This window comes from Zalophus californianus, chromosome 11, assembly GCF_009762305.2.
Source record: "Zalophus californianus isolate mZalCal1 chromosome 11, mZalCal1.pri.v2, whole genome shotgun sequence".
Classification (NCBI taxonomy): Eukaryota; Metazoa; Chordata; class Mammalia; order Carnivora; family Otariidae; genus Zalophus; species Zalophus californianus.
The window spans coordinates 102,826,188-102,843,123 of NC_045605.1; the positions used below are offsets into that span (position 1 = coordinate 102,826,188).

The following is a 16,936-nucleotide window of genomic DNA, read 5'->3' on the forward strand; positions in this document are numbered from 1 at the left end:
GCGGGGCAAGGAGGGAAAATATCCAAAGTCTAATGTTAAAGGATATTCTGATCTTCTGGTGCCGGGTCTGTGGGGCTGAGGTGGATCCGGGGGACAGAGCATGGCCGGAAGCTCTGAGTGGAGGTCCCAGGGCCAGGTGAGTGGTCCCCCACAGCGGGAACAAGGAGGGGAGTGTCTTTGGTCGGATTCTATTATAGCAGAGCCTGAGATGAGGATCTTGGGCAACGGGTGTATTGAGGGAGTGCTCTCGAGAGAAAAAGAGCGAAAAGCAGGGCAGGGCAGGTGAAGCAAGCCAAGGACAGAGAGGGTTTCAGCTGACTGCGAGCTTCAGCCTGATCCCACTGTCAGCCTGTGCTCAGGAGCACATGCTTGGTCCCACCTTGAAGCCAGGGGACTGTCCCTTCATGCCCCACTGGCTGCAGGCTGGGGGGGAGGGGCTGAAACTAAACCCCCAGGAGGGAGCAGTTATAGCCCTTAGCCCCAAGCATTACAGCAGCTGGTAAAGGATGCCCCACCCCACCCCAATAAATGGGAAGTGGGGGGCACCAAGAGCATCTACCCCAGGGAGGAACTCACTACCTAGAGCCCATCCTGCTGCCTGCTGGGAGGCGTCACAGCGATTTCCATTCCAGTCCCAGAAACTCACACACACACACACACACACACACACACACTCTTAGGAGGAAGCAGAGCCCCAAAGAGGGAAAAGGACTTGTCCAGGACCATGCAGGGCCAGTACTAGAGTCCAGGCCTCCTGACTCCACCCCAGAGCAAGGCCTCCGTGTCCTGCTGGCCCTTGGGCTCCTTGCAGGGGACCTTCCCCTGTTTTTTAACTGGCAGCCACTAAAACCACATCCTCTAGGGATGGCCCCCCAGACGCCACCAGCCCGTTGTCACATGGTGTGATTCAGTATCTCTCAATTCCTGCCTGTATCTGCTTGACACACATGCACACGCACATGTGCGTGCAAACACACACACGTGCACGCTGGTGCACGCACACGCATACACATAGGTACACACATATACACATGTACACACACGTGCACGCCGGCGCACGCACACGCATACACATATGTACACACACACACACACACACACACACACACCCTCAGAAGCTACCCTGTCCTCTAGGCCTCCCCAGCACAGACTGATCAGGGCCTGAGGTTTTGTCTGCTCGACCACAAACCTCCCATTGTCAGATCTCACTCGCTATTGCTTGGGTCCCTGTGGTGTTCAGCTCAGACTCCACAGATGAATCTCGGACCACCCAGTACACTCAGTACACCCACCCTCTCCTTTCCTTGCCACACCTTCCCCCATTCCCCAGGGGCCCCAAACTCTCGCACCCCTACCCCCCATGATCACCTCTGAGGGCAATAAGGACAGACTGGGTCAAGTCCTTTTTTTTTTTTAAAGATTGTATTTATTTATTAGAGAGAGAGGGAGCAAGAGGGAGAGAGCATGAGCCACGGGAGGGGCAGAGAAGAAGACTCCCCGCTGAGCAGGGAGCCCGATGTGGGACTCGATCCCAAGACTCTGAGATCATGACCTGAGCCGAAGGCTGATGCTTAACCGACTGAGCCACCCGGGCGCCCAGGATGAGTCAAGTCTTAATAGAGGAATGGATGAAGACCAAGTGGAGCCTGGGTGGTGGGATTCCAGGCATGTGGCAGGCTGATGTTTGCTGAGCATTTGCTATCTGCCAGGCCCTGCACATTGCAGACATTATCCCATTTAATCCTTATAACACCCCACCCCCTCCCCTGTGCCTGGGAGAGGCACTAGCTCCCCACCCCCCAAGTGACAAGGAGATAGTGAGATGTCATCAACCTGCCCAAGGTCCAGTTTCCCGGGAGCACAGCCAGGATCTGAGCCAGCCTTGCCCATGGCCGGCGCTCGTGATGTGATCCACTCCGCTGGGGGCTGGAGGGGGCCCCCCCGCTCAGTCCCTGTCGGCCCTGCCTTCCAGGAGCTGAAGGACCAAAGGGAATCTGGGCCCTGGCTGGTTCCCCTGGGGATGCCGGGCTGGCTGAGGGATGGGGGAGGGGCCAAGGCTAAGAGGCGAGGGTCAGCCCACCTCCACCCCAGGCAACCCTGCACGGGGTTCTGGGGGAACATGGGCGGAGGGCGGGGGCGACCGGGCATGAGTCTTCTAAGGACTGGGAGTTCCCGCCCTCCTCGGAAGGTGGGCACCTCACGGCAGACAGGCTGTCCCTCTAGTTCTTCAAGTCCTGCCCTCGGCACCCCTCCCTCCTGGTGGCAGGACGGCTCTGGGCAGCTCCCCGTCCCGGGAGAGACGTGGCCCCTGGAGATCACAGTCCAATCCCCACCCTCACCACCGTATGCACAGAAGAAAACCAGTGGGAGGGCAAAGAAGGCCAAAAAACCCCTAGAACCAGAAGTTTGTTAGTTTAAGGCCACTTTGCCCAAAAGTGTTCCCCACAGAACCACACTGTAGAATCAACAGACTTTGAGAAAAAACTTCCACAGCCAATTAAGTTTGGGAAATGCCCTTAATATTAAAATAGAGTACTCCTCTGCAGGAATTCTCAGGACCCTTACTATGCTAAAGGGGAGGCGGGGGGGGGAGTTGATATCCAGAGTTTCCCATTCTTATTTGACCATGGAACCCTTCTGCTGCTGATCTGTTGGGACCAGTGTTCCATGGAACACACTTTGAGAAAGGTTACTCTGCATTCTTGAATACAGCTCCCAACTGGATATTTAAATGCTTCCGGCTGTCACGTTCTGGAAAGTGAAAGCCCAGGCATGAGGCACACCTCCAGTGACCGATTGCTCACTATCTCCCTGGACAACCTATTCCATCCAAGACCCCTCTGCTAACAAGTCTTCCCTTTTTTTGTGTTTCCCAGTGGTGTCCAGGCTCAGGTCCATGCTCTGTCCTCCCAGGGGTACCAGAGAAGTTTAGTTGCAGCCGATGGCCACTTGGTTAGGCCTCTGCCTCCAACTGCATCCATCAGTCCAGCCGACTATGTCAGAGGGGCCCTGAAATGCTGGGAATTAACAGGACAGACTTCCAAGCATCGCCGGGCCGGGTCACAGAAAAGAAAGTCATGCATCAGTGTGTCTCTGGGCTCAGCTGCTGGAGCCCCTCTCCCTCCCACTAAATTGGGACTGTCACCACAGGCCAGTGGAGACATTTATCAGAGGGCCCCGCAGCCTGTCAGACCTCACACAGTCCCAAATCCCAGGCTCTTTCTAGCGGTATGACTTTGGTCCAGACCCTGGACCTCCCTGAACCTCCACATTCTCTTCTACAGAATGGAGCCAACTTCCCGGGGATTGAGGGAGGTCAGCCTAGCGCAGAGCCAATGCTTACCAGCTGTGAGGCCCCCTGTCTGGCCCTTTGGCTCTTAGACCCCGTCCCTTCCTTTCCTCCCTGTCTGGGATTTAACTATCCAGGCCGCCCGTCTCTCCCAGGCTCCAGAAGCTCTTTCCCCCCGCTACTGTTAACACCGCCCTGCAGGAAAGTGCAGAATGGGGGTGTTCAAATAAGACCTCCTGAACTGGAGTTAAAATTGAAGGGAATGTGCCCCCCCTTTCTTTTTACCAGAAAGAGAAAGAACAGCCCACTCACTTTGCTCGTTAACCCCATCCCCATGGAGAACTGTCTCCTAGCTCGATTTCCATAAACTGGCTCCCGTTTCCTCCCAACCCCATTCCACCTCAGTTCTCCTGGGAAAGATCAGCTTTACTCACTAAGTCACCAGGCAGCCCCCAAGCCCTATGTGCCCCAGCTCAATGTATGACGTAGTGACCACGCCCCTCAGCAAGTGGGGCTTTCAGTCCCCTGCAAAGTTTTCTCTCAGCCTCTTTCTCATGCCAGTTAAAACGTCCAGAACATCTCCTTTCATTCACTGAGGCAGCAGTGCCTGGGGGACGTAAGCCCACACACTCTGGAGCCAGTCTGCCAGGCTTGAGTCCCAGCCCAGTCATTTCCCGGCTGTGTGACCTTGGGCAAGTAGCTTAACCTCTCTGGGCCTCATCTGCAAAATGGAAGCAAGCACAGTATTTACCTCAGAGGTTTGGGAGGAGTATAACATCAGATAATGCACATAGATGCTTATCCCGCTGCCACGAACAGAGAGAATGTGTGTAAATGTTGACTCATTGGTAAATATGGACTTCCTGGCTCAGTGGTGGCTCATAGCAGGTCCTCCACAGAAGTTTCCCTCCTTCCCCTTCCCCATCAGCCCAAACCCGGAGGCACCATCATGGGCGGTTTGGGTGTGTTCTGTCTCGCAATGGCTGGGAAGTTTGTCTGACCCTTTTTTCTACCCCAGACGGAACGAGGTCCCTGCAATGCCACAGAGGCCTCGAGTGGCTGATTCTCCCCATGCCCAGGAGCCAGGTGATTCTAGGTCAAATCAAGTTCAGGGGTTACTGGACAGGGCAGCCTGTTCCGGAAGGCCCTGGCTCAGAGAGCAGAGGCGACAGTCACTGAGTCTCACCCAGGCATGAGCCCCAGAAACGGGATGGGTTCTGACCCAGCCTCTCTGCCTCACCGGCAGCCAAGGTCCTTGGCCTGGGTCCTGACAGCAGAAGCCTATGGAGCAGCCGGAGTGATTCCCAGAACGGAAGTGAGGGAGCCCCCACCATGGCAGACCCACGGCCCCACCCAGCCTGGCCAGATGAGGCTGCCCCCGCAGCCGAGCCTGCCCGGCTTCCCGCCTCCGGCCTGGCACCAGGAGCAGCCCAGGAAGAGACGCACCCTTCTCAAGGAGCTGGGCGTGAGTGGCCCATTTCCCGGAACCCTGGTGGGGGTAGGCGGGGACCTGGAGGGCTGGGGAACCCTGAGCGGGAGGCAGATGAGAAAGCCTCCAGTCGCCCTGCTTAACACTCCTGCTAGAATTGAAAAAGCCCGGAGGGGTGGGAGAGGCTGTCTACACCTGCACCGGCGCTGGTTCGGTGTCACTCATAGGAAGTCCTCAACAGAAGTCTCTCCCCTTCCCTCCCCCTCTCCCCCGCCTACCCCCGGGGGCCCCAGCCCCACCACAGGGGGAGGGACAATTACTCCATTCCCATCACCTTTCCAAGGAGCCAGTCCTTCCTTGCAGACCCACCAGGATGCCTTGGAAGGGGCCAGGTGGACCCGGCCCAGCCAGTTGGTGCAGGGCACCAACGCCCAGCCCTCAACGGTGGCTCCCTGTTCCCTCCCGGCCCCCAGGCCTTCCATGTTGTCTTTGCTCTACTGTACTTGCTCTTTGGGAGTTGCCTGGTCTCTACGGTCGAGAGTCTTCACCTGGTGGTGCTGAAGTCTTGGTATCCATTCTGGGGGGCTGCCTCGGTGAGTAGGTGCCAAAACATGGGCCAGATGTGGGGGTCAGCAGGCAGGCTTGGGGGACCCTGGCATTTGGGGCCAGATGCACGTGGGTCAGAATGAGCTACTAGGAGGGAAGCCCCTTTCCCCTGTCCCCCTGCCTCTGCTTCTGTGTCCTCGGTGCTTCCCACGAGGTTCCTTCGGGCCTGCATCCCTGGGGGCACTCCCGGCCTCTCTGCACACTCCTCTAATCCAGCAGGTGCATCCAGCAGGTGGAAGGCAAGCATGAGCTGGGGGCGGCTCCATTGTCCTCAGGCTTCTGGGCAGGCTTCCAGGCTGCCTGCCGATCCAGTAACCTGTCCCTGGAGCCTAAGGCTCTGTCAGGCTGGGTCTGTAGGAAGACAAGCGTGTGAGGCATGGCTCCTGTCCTCTCAAGGCCATCAGCCACGAGGAGAGACCAGAGCACACACTGTTTCCCGAAGGCTCCCCAACGCATCCTCCCCAACCCGGGGTCCCCCCCATCCCCGGAGTCCTGCATACACACTGAGCCCCGGTTCCCATGGTGCCCTCTCAGGCAGGTGTCCTGACCTCCCCGCTGCCACTTTAGTCCACTGTCCCCGGCCCCGAGCTTTGAGTGCACGGTGATGGGACTGTCTCCACATGCAGTGTCTAGTCATCCTGTGGTCCCCGGGACTGGCACATGCAGCCACTCAGCTAATGGTCAAAGGAATCATTGCAGAAATACACCAGGGACCTCAGAATGAAGAGCTAATATCCTCCAAACTGCAGGATTCGGGAATGGAGAAAGGGTCAGAGTAGAGAAGATAGTGCAGCTGATCCCAGAGGGATGGTTTGGGCCAGCAAAATGGGGGGATGAGGGAGGGGCCGGGAGGGCATCTGAGCACAGGGCGCAGCTGAGTCCCAAGTGTGGGGCTTTGTGCACACAGGGAAGACCAGCATGGCCAGAGCAGACCCAGGATGGGCCCTGTGGTGGGCAAGGGGAGCTCCTTTGTTGGAGGAGTGGTTCTCCACCACCAGTCAGCCACCGGGGTTTTGGTTTTCTTAGAGTAGCCAGAAGAAAGCAAACTTGTAGGTTTCAAGGAACCCCAACCTCTCTTACGACTGTTTCAAATCTGGCCTGCAGTTCCTCATTTCAGGGATCTTGGTGATCATGACAGAGCTGCTTTCGAAGACTTACCTGGTAAGTTGGAGCACTGAGGTCACTCCAGGCCCGGGTTAGCTTTATGAAGGGCATCTGTGTGCGTGTGGTGGAGATTCGGGAGGCGGTTCTCCAGGATTGGCTGGGAGCAGGCACGAGTCTTCTGGACAGCAGAGGGCATCCAAGCAGAAGGGTCCCCAGGTCCTCAAGGTCTGCCCCTCACCCCCTGCCCTTCCTGCGCCCCAGTTCTGTCCTCATGTCCAGCATCAGCAGGGAGGCTTGGCCCGCAGGCCCGGGCCCGCAGCTGGGTTTCCATGTGCTTCTCATCTCTGAGGGACACGACCCTGCACTGTGCTGTCCCCGGCCCAAGCACCTTGCCCACTCCCGGATGCACGTTCTCTCCCGGCTTTGACTCACTCCTGATCGTTCTTCAAAACTCGGCATACACGCCCTGTCCTCCTGGCAGTCTTTCCTGACCCGCCATGGCTGGCCTCTGCGTCCTCCAAGCTTGTCCCCAACAGCTTACCTGTCTCCTTTACTCTCTCCCATACACTAAGCTGTGTGGCCACCCGGTGTCCGAGCATCTCTCTGGCTCAGGTGGGCTGGAGTGACCCGGAGTGGCCTGGGCAGGCCCAGAGTAGACTCTGACACAAGACTGGCCAGACGGACGTTGGTGATGGAAGCACCATCCCCACCCCTCCTACTTCATGGCCTCAGCCCGCCCTCCGCCCCGGAAGGCCTGCCCAGGTCCACATTTGTGCCCCTCAGACTGGGCGGGGCTGTGACTGTCCCCTGCCTTCTCAGGAGGCATAGAGAACAGGACGGCATTGTGCCATTTGCCCAGCAGGGACAGGAGATGCATGGCAAAGACCCGCCCATTCCTCCCGGACTGGGCCCCTTTCAGAAACCAGAAGCTTCTCCCTTTCTACACCCAAGCATGGGGAGTCCCTACTGCAGAGAGGTCTGCTCTGGTGAAATAAGTTGGAGGTTCCATGTGTTCAGACTCTTTCCCCATTTATAAGGGTTCGCTCTCGGTAAGAGGCTCTTGGAAAAATGCTTAACCCAAGATGGTGATGAATGGAGGCCGCGGTGGGTGGAGGAGGAGGGGGTGAGGTGTGTGAGGATGGGGTACCTTCAGGACTCCTCCTGCTCTTCCCTGTAGGGAATGGGATGGGTGAGGGTCCATTTGGGGGTCCAGTCCCTGACCAGGCAACCTATTTGATGCCAGGATGATTAAGACCGGCTTTGAGAGGGAGACAGTGGTGGGAGCATCCTTCTTTAGTACAAAGTCTGTGGATTGGGAGGCAGCCCTTGGGTTCCCCCAATCCTGTCCCATAGAAGGTGAAAGCTGCTTGCCCCCCCCCCAAACCCGGTGGTCAGCTAGCTCAGAAAGTCAGGTTCGAATGAGGAGCCTCAGGCCCAGAGACAGGCAGAGTCTTTCCTGAGGTCACAGAGCAAGCACCTGGCAGGCCTACACACAGGACCCAGGTCTGGGTCTCTAACTTTTGGACAACGATCATGACTGTTACTTTTGCTTGTAGAAGACGCTTTGCCTGATAGCACATGCCATCAGCTTCTTCTGCGTGCTATCTGGCCTCTTTGTCATTGCCAAAGATCTCTTTCTGGAGAGTCCCTTTGAGTTCCCGATCTGGACACCATACCCCAACAGCACAGTGAGTACTCTGGCCCTGAGGGTCTTCTCACTCCCAGGAAGGTGTGGCCTTGGGCTTGGCCAAGAGGAGGTTTCTGGCTCCCAGGAAACCTTTTGGAGCCCAGGCATAGGGGCTGGGGCCCCCAGGCAATCTGTTCCCACCCTGTCCCTCCTGAGGCACGGCGCAGAGGGGGATGCTGGCTTCTCACTGGTCAGCGTTAGGGAGCTGGGTGAGGCCTCGAGTCACTGGGTCCAGTCCCACTTTTATAGATAGGGAAACTGAGGATCAGAGAAGAAGAAGGGCCTGTTTGAGGTTGAGCAGCAAGTTGGCAGCAAATTCAGGACCACAATCTAGAACTGCCAACTCCCTGTTCAAGGCTCTTTAAATATTGTAGCCCCAGTGACCCCATTATGGGTGAGCCTCACAGCAGCCTTACAGACTGGGCCGAGTCTACTTTGTTACCCCCGTTTTAAGGGAGTGAACACTGAGGTCCAGAGAGGCTACATTAGTAGACCAAGACCACACAGCAAGTCAAGGGTGCAGTGAAGACTCAAAGCTGGGCCTACAACTCTGAGCCCAGTGCCTTTTCAGCACAACCCAGCACCCCTGGAGCAGAAGGTGGGCCGGACACTCTGCATGGTGGCCGCAGGCCTCTGGGCCAGGTTCCTGACCATGGTGGTTGGCTCTTCCTTATCGGCCTCCACCATGCACACACACGCGTGGGCACACAGGCAGGCCTACTCACACACACATGTGTGCACGCACGCACGCACGCACATATGCTGCCTTACAAATGCCCGTGCCATGTGAGATGTCCCCACTGCCTGGTGGCCCTAAGCCTAGCTCCTCCCCAGCTATAAAAGATGCTCCTTCTCTGAGCCTCAGGGTCCCCATCTAAGTGGGGCTGGCTGAGACGACACTTAAGGCCACCTGCAGTTCCACCAGAGACCCACGAGATTCTCCAGCCCTCCAACATTAGGCAGATACTCACTGAGGACCCAGAGGTACCAGGCGGGGGGTGTAGAGCGGCAACTGAGAAGGGCCCAGCCCCAGCCCCACAGAGTCCCACCCTGCCCTCCACAGGGCACACCAGCAGCTGAAGCCCCCACTGCCCCGCTGCCGTGCCCGCCTGAGGGGTGTAGATACCCAGCGAGGCCTCGCCCTGTCTCCCTCTCCCCCACACGCTCCAGGTCCACATCCAGAGGCTGGAGCTGGCCCTGCTCTGCTTCACGGTCCTGGAGTTCTTCCTGCTGGGCTCCACGATGGTCACAGTGTGCCAGGATGACCGCCCGTCCGCAGAGGTGAGGCCTCCTGCAATGAGAGATGGGTGAGGACGCGAGGCTCGGGAAGGGGAGGCGGCAGGCAGGGGCAGGTGAGGAGCGAGTCCCTCACTCCTTTGTCATGTGGCTGAGCATTTACTCAGCGGAGCCACACACAGAGCGGGTCCAGCGGGGGAGACAAGGCCCATGGCAGGGAAGGCTGATTCAAGCTGGAAATTGCAGGACCACCCAAGAGATAATGCCCCAGGAGCTCAGACCGGGCCCCTGCTCTCCGGCCCTGAGGCCCCGGGAGCTTTCCCAGGGAGATGGGTGGACGCCCCAGGCAGGATTTGAGCTTGCAGGCAGGATGGGAGAAGGGACCCCCAGCAGAGGCAAGGTCGTGGACAATGGCTTGGGGACGGGACAGGGAAGGCCAGGAGAGTTATGACGGTCTGGGGGGTTTGGCCGTGGAGGGAGCAAGCAAGGGGGGGCCGTATGGGACTGAGCATTTCAGGCTTATGGGGCACTCCTGCTGTTGAGCACTTCAGAAAAATATAACTTGGAAAAAAAAAAAACCAACAACCACCCCCCCCCCATATCTTGATTTAGCTTAATTTTCTCAACAGCCCTTCAAGGTAGGTACCTACTTCCCCATCCTACAGATAAGTAAACTGAGGCTTAGAGTGGTCCTTTCCCTTCCCAAGGCCAGTCAGCCCGTAAGGAAATCCAGGCCTCGGTCCAAGGCGTGTCTAACCCACGGCCAGGCCGGTCTGCCCGTGGGGTTGGCAGAAGGGCAGGCTGGGGCCAGATGTGTTTTGGAATAGACTAGCCTCTCCCCACGCCAGTGGCCCTGACCAGATGTGATTTTCTAGGCTCGCTTCTGTAAAGGAGAAAAGTTCCTATTAGAATCTGAACTTGAGAACAGATAAAAACACGGGCTCCAAACTCCCCATGATCCTGCGCGTTCAACTCGCCTATTGTTTTCAAGTGGGTGCCGTCTGTCCACAGAGATTGCACGGCACAAATAGGAGTGGTGGCCCCGAGCTGGTTGTCCTAGTCAGGGCCGGGCTGCCTGGCGGGAAATCTCGGTAAGACGGCAGAGAGCTGGGAGAGGCCTTGAGTCCCTGAGGCCAACCCCATGGCTCAGGATGGGGACACTGAGGCCCCCTACCTGCTGCAGGAATTAACGAGACCCGGCTCCCACTTACTGGCATCTGCTGCGCTGAACACTGCAGGCGTCCCGTTGCCGTGGCAACAAACTATCGCCAATCTGACAGCTTAAAAAGACACAGCCGCGGGGTGACTCGCGGTTCTGGACGCCGGCAGTGTGAGTGGGTCTTGCGGGGCTACCATCGTTGAGCCTTGCTGGCAGGGCTGCTCTCACACCGGAGGCTCTACGGGAGGGTCCGTGGGCCCACCCAGAGAATCCAAGAAAATTGCCCTTCACCTGATTAGCAGCCTGAAGTCTGCTTTGCCATGTGGCCTGACATATGCATGGGGTGGGGGACAAGGGCACAGACGTCCCTGGAGGCCCTACCGCCCTGGTTCAGACCTCCTAGCACCTCGCAGCCACTCTGGGAGGCAGGGAGGCACATTCTGCTTTCCCATTTTTGGAGGAAGAATGAGGCTCAGCAGGGTTATGTACGGCACACCCCACAGTCCCATGAGCAGGGAGGAGCCACGCCGCACCTCCCCCAAAGGCCTTTGTGTCCCCTTCTGTCTGAGAAAACAGGGCCAGGGATGGGCTTTGCCGCAGCCTCATCACAAACCAGGGATGAGGCCAGGGCAGCAGTCCCTGGGGACACTGGGAGCACACCCCTAGAGTGTGCTTTGGCTAGGAGGGACCCTGGCCCAGCCCCGACAGGGAAGCTGACGGGAGGAGTGAGTTGCCCAAGGTCCCCTGCACACTGGTAGCAGGCCTAGAATGAGGGTCAGTCCACTGTCTCCCAGCGGACCTCTCCGCACTCCCTCCTCAGGGACAGGGAGGGAGAGAGAGGCCCAGAGTGGCCTTCTGAAAGCCCCTCCCCGAGCCTCGGGGGTCCCCATCTCCATGGGAAACTTGACACGTCCACAAGGGAGCCAGTGGGCAGTGCTTTGTAAATGGCCACTCACCGCATGAACGTGAGCAGCAGGGACTGTGGCTCCTCTTTTGCAGAAAGATGACTTGTCCCTTGTTCCTGACACACCGGTGGCATTCAGGCGGCAGCCGATGAGTCCTCCACCATCCTATGAGGATGTGACTTTAGGTGGCATATAAGACAAGCAAAAGCAGAGGTACGGAGGCCCTGGGCTCCCCAAAGCATCAGAGTTCACCCCCCAGTCCCTTCTTCCCGAACAGACATGGACCAGTTCCGAGGGGGCGGCTGCAATAAAGGGGCAAATGGTGCCGTTGCTAGAACGGTCTGCCCCGAGCTGGTGGCCAAGGTGGGGACGGTTCCCATCCCCTCAGGCACAGGAGGGACCCCGCTGGGCCCCCAGCCCCTCCATGACACTTCTTCGGCACCTGAGTGGCTGGCCAGAGCTGCCTCAGCTGGGCCAAAAAGCACGGCCCGGTCCTACCCACCCAGGAGCAGACCCTGGCCCCCACTCCATGCCCTCTCCACTCCTGGTCTGCTTTCTCCGGTCACTGGTGGGACACATGGGGAGCGTGTCCCTGTGGGGCTGTGGGGTGAGTCAGGGTGCAGTCTGTGTCCAAATCCCTGGATTCGGGTCTGGGGGGTGGCTGGGGCGTTGAGTCAGATGAAAACTGGGACCAGTTCTTCCCAGCAAACTGTGAATGCATCTCCCAGCCTCCCTGGGCCTCAGTGTCTCCATCTGTACCATGAGGGAGTGGGTGGATGAGGCCATCGCCCCCCCCACTCCCCGCTGGAAAGCTGAGATAGGAGTCAAGTTCAGGATTCCCGTTGTGAACCTGCAGGCTCGGGGTTCACACCAACTCCCGCGAAGTAAGTCAAATGAGGGAGAGCCGCCTTTCTCTGTTCCCGAATGTAGTGGTCCCAGGACAGTCTGGGATTCATTCCTCCTGTGTTTCCATAAATGGTTCTTTTTTTCCCACGATGTATCATTTGGGAGGGGTACTTTGTATCTGCAATAAATAGGAAGCCAGTAACTCTCCATAAAAGGAAGCTAAGCACAAAAATAATGTAAACATGGTGAAAACAAAACTAACTTGCCGCCCACTGCTGTGAGGTCAGCTACAGCTTCTCCATCTCTCAGTCGTCTGCTCCAGACACCCTGGCTTCCTTGAGGTTCTACAGATGCTGCAAGCACACCCCTGCCACTGAGCCATCCCCTTGCCCTTCCTCTGCCCGGACTCTCTTCCCACTCACTCTGTGAATCTTTATTGGGCTACTGACTCTGGGCCAAGGCTGGTCCCATCCGTCTGTGATGGAGGTTCAGTTACTATCCCCCTTTCACGCAGGCTCAGAGAGGTTAAGCAAGCTGCCCCAAGGCACACAGCTGGTAAGGAACCAGGATTTGGACCTGAGCACTCTCACTCCAAACTGAAATGCTGCCTCCTGACAGCACCCGATGTGGTTATAGGATGGGCCCTGCTCTGCGGGAGCTGTGCACTCACTGCTCAGATGAGACTAGTCCGTCTGAGGGGACCACATGGTGCGCGTGGCAGAGTCAGCCCACAAAGCTCATGGGCACCCCGTCCTCCCAGACATGCTGTTTGCCATGTGGTAGCCCAGGTTCATGGTTGTTCGGACTAGCAGCCTTCAACAACCCCTATGTGTAGAGATGCCCTCCCGATCAAGGGCACTCTGAATATTCCCGGGGTTCAAGGTTGTCCAAATTCCCCTATTGTCACCTCCCTTGTTGCCACTCCTGGCTGTCACCTCTGGTTTCGGTCACTGGCTTGTCCATAGCCTCTTTTCTCCGCTTCTGGTCTGCTGGTTCTGCAGGCTGCAGCTGGCCTTGGAGCCGAATGCAAAGTAGAAGCCGCTGGGCTCGGAGGGAGCCCCAGGGAGCCAAGAGCCATGCAAATGTTGGGGACCAATGGTTAGGACCAATATTTAGGACAAGGGACATGAAGAAAAGAACTTCAGCTTGGCTGTCTGGAGACCCGGCTGCAAATTCCAGCTCGGTCATCACTTACTTGGTGACCTTGACTCAGCCCCATGCCTCACTGGGTCTCAGTTTCCTCATCTGTAAAATAGGACACTGCACTAGGATGGCGATGTGCTTGTATAGTCAACCAAACAATGAAAAGGATAGTACAGTGATTACATATGTGTCAAGTTTGTACACTTGCTTCCTCTTTCTCCGTCCATACCCCTGCGTGCACGCACATACGCACACGTACATCCGTATATACGCTTTTTTTGTAGAACCATTTGAAAGTAAGTTACAGATACCATGGCCCTTCCTCCCCTTATTCTTCCACCTGCATTTTTTTCCAAGAATATGGGCATTCTACATAATCACAAAAGTGTTATCACACTAAGAAAATTAAAAATAATTCCATAATTCTAATATGCTGTCCATATTCAAATTTTTCCCATGGGACCAAAAATGTCCTTTACTGTACTTTAGGCTTAACCCGGATCCAATCAAGTTTCGTGCATTATACCTGATTGTCACATCTCTTTGGTTTCTTTTGATCTAGAACAATCGTCCCACCTCTTCCTCATGAAAAGAACAGCTTTCTATGAAATGTCTGCTTGTTTCCTCCCGGTGCCCTTCACTGGCCCCCCATCTTCCTCTTTCCTCTCACCTGGCAGTGACCCTGAGGCTTGGTTCGACGCAGGGTGAAGGCTGGGGAGAGCTCCCCGACAGGCCTGCTGGAGCCTTCTCACCGCGCCCCGTCTCAGACCCCAGGGCCCGCTCGTCCCTCAGTTAGTAATCCCGGGCATGGGGGTCACCGTCCCTGCTCACCACTGCTTCTGTCAGTCTTTATACCCGCCTTTTCCTACAGTTGTTGTTTTTTTTTTTTAAAGAAGACAAAACATGGGCGCCTGGGTGGCTCAGTCGGTTAAGCGTCCAATTCTTGATTTTGGCTCAGGTCATGATCTCAGGGTTGTGGGATCGAGCCCCGCATCGGGCTCCATGCTCAGCACAGAGTCCACTTGTCTCTCTCCCTCTGCTCCTCCCCCAGCTCACTCTCTCTCTCTCTCTCAAATAAATAAATAAAATCTATTTAAAAAGAAAAGAAAACAGGGGCGCCTGGGTGGCTCAGTCGTTAAGCATCTGCCTTCGGCTCAGGTCATGATCCCAGGGTCCTGGGGTCGAGCCCCACATCGGGCTCCCTGCTCCGCGGGAAGCCTGCTTCTCCCTCTCCCACTCCCCCTGCTTGTGTTCCCTCTCTCGCTGTGTCTCTCTCTGTCGAATAAATAAATAAAATCTTAAAAAAAAAAAAAAGAAAACAGAACAGTTCACATCACTTATTAAATAGGAAAATGTTGAAATTAGTCTTTCTGTATTGGTTGAAGGTATAGTATATAAATCTCAAATATAGTAAATACTAACTTGATGCACACATAAAGAGTAACTGGAAACCTTGCCGGGGTCATACAGTTACCAAGCCCGTAAAGGGATTCATGAGCTTAGGGGCTGGGGGGCGCTAGCCTCCATGACCCTTGGGTTCCCAGTGAGCTCCAGCATGCTGGGTTTCTGCGACAATGAGGCAACAGGAGGAAGGGGTCATGGCCCACAGCTGACCTCGAGATGCTGTTGCTTAGTAGGGTTGCCTGGGTGGCCTTGGGGCAAATAAACCAGAGTGCTCAGTCCCCTGGGTCCCCATAGATAGTGAGGCCTTTCCATCCTCAACGAAGACACCACCGACTACCCCCAAGCCTGGGGAGGAACCAGCCTTGTAAGCAGTGGACTCCCGAGAAGTGAGCACACCCAGAGCCAGGGGTCCTGGTCAGGGTGGCGGAGAGAGATGCACAGGGGATGGGAAGGTCACTGGACTAAGAACGTCCTGTACCTCTGACTCATTGTGGAAACGAGCCTCCATTTCCCATCTGTAGAGTGGGAACGGTCGTTCCTCCCTCACAGAGTGGTTGTGAGGGTCAGAGAAGACTGCGGATGTGAAAGTATCAACTACATGTTCCCCGAAGCGCCGTAGATGTGGAGGGAAATGGTGTGGGATGTGAGAACATGGCGCTAAATTATATCAGTGCGTGGGGTGGGGGGAGGTAACTCCTCTTCAATCTCCATCAATCTCTTGGATTTCTTTAGGGAGAAAGTCTCCATTTGGGACTGTCGTATCTTTAACACCTCTCTAACGCAAGCTGATGTCTCTCCACCAAGACACAGTGGGCCTCGTCCTGCGGGCGTGGCATCAGGCCAGAACTCAGCCGTGCTGTTCCTTGTCTTGGGTCGGCTGTCTTCTACTTACAGCAAGTGACACTGGCTTCCCAATTACAGTCATGACACAGTGTGCTCTTAGAAGACACGTGTGTGAGTTAAAACAAAGGAATGATGGGCCCGGGGTTTTTTGCAAGCGGAGATGAAAATGCTCTAAAATTGTAGTGATCATTGCACAACTCTGTGCATATGCTAAAAATCACTGAATTGAAAAAAAAACAACTTTTTAAAAAGAAGGTCCATTTAAAGAAACCCATTAAATAAATAATGGCATAAAACACAGATAAATATATACAAATTATGAAGGTAGAGCTTGAATGATTGAAGTCTGGGAAGACAGGCCAGTGGACCCGCTCCCCCCACCCCGTTGACAAGAAAGAAGCAGGTTTGCCCTCTGTGGTTGAGCTGAAAGTTCACCTGGGCCCTGGAACCTGGGATTCTACCTCCAGGTCTCATAGAACTTTCGTTCCAGAGGATCTTTATGGATGATCTCGCTAAGCCCTCATGTGACAGATGGAGAAACTGAGGCCCAGGTGTATGAAAGGTTATCCAGCAGGGCTTAGACTGAGGTGAGGCTGGAGCCCAGGCCTGGCGCCGTTGCCCACTGCCCGTGATATGCTCCCCTTCCTTCCCTGGGAGCCTGGGGGATGAGGCCAGCAGCTGTCTGCACCCAACTGAACCCCCTCCCCTGCAAATTCCCCCAACCTACAGTGTCCTCCACGCCACAGGACCATCCTGCAAACTCTAACCCCATCCCTACCCTGGGAGCATCAAGAGAAGCCTCAAAGCCACTCCCTTCCTCCCTCCCACACCCCCCCCCCCAGGGACGCCCTGTGCTCGAGGCAGCTCATGGAGGCACGAGAGCGTTGTGCTCACCCTTCCCTCCCTCCTTCCTCCACAGGTGAGGACGGGTCCGCACTGTGCTGTGTCTGAAGGCAGACTACCACGAGCAGCCAGAACACAGCCCCCAGCCTCTCTGATGCTGGCCTCCAGTGGGTGAGACAGGCCCTAAGGGTCCCACCAATAAATGTGTGACTGGTGGAGGTGCTGTAAGGACTGGTGGAGACCTGACTGGGCATATGGGGGGGGGGGGGCAGAGGAGGAGTCAGTCCTCTCCTCTGGAGGTTGTTCTAGTGGGGGCCCGAAGGCTGCTCAGCGCTGACCCGGGGAAGGACTGGGGTTAGCTGACCAGAGCTCTCCCCAGGCCACAGCCTTTAGCCGCCTGCTCAGCTCTGCCACCCTCCCCCCCGTAGCCACCACTTCCTCC

The 16,936-nt window shown here is 56.4% G+C and overlaps 1 protein-coding gene across 5 annotated transcripts in view; it reads left to right on the top strand.

The window, feature by feature from the left end:
* Positions 1–16,936, top strand: part of MS4A10 (membrane spanning 4-domains A10) — a 25,932-nt gene continuing 8,996 nt past the window's right edge. For 2 of the 5 annotated variants that reach the window (XR_003517473.2, XR_003517474.2), the window contains exons 1-8: positions 1–136; positions 4,536–4,754; positions 5,192–5,311; positions 6,429–6,485; positions 7,985–8,116; positions 9,286–9,396; positions 11,510–11,628; positions 16,571–16,665. Coding sequence is in view for 3 of the 5 variants with exons in the window: in XM_027579840.2 (XP_027435641.1) it covers positions 101–136; positions 4,536–4,754; positions 5,192–5,311; positions 6,429–6,485; positions 7,985–8,116; positions 9,286–9,396; positions 11,510–11,611 (777 nt within the window). In the remaining 2 variants the exon portion in view is untranslated. Of the gene's footprint in view, positions 137–4,535; positions 4,755–5,191; positions 5,312–6,428; positions 6,486–7,984; positions 8,117–9,285; positions 9,397–11,509; positions 11,629–13,966; positions 14,371–16,570; positions 16,713–16,936 lie in introns of those variants that run through there. The other 3 variants (XM_027579840.2, XM_027579839.2, XM_027579841.2) reach the window with 3 other exon arrangements.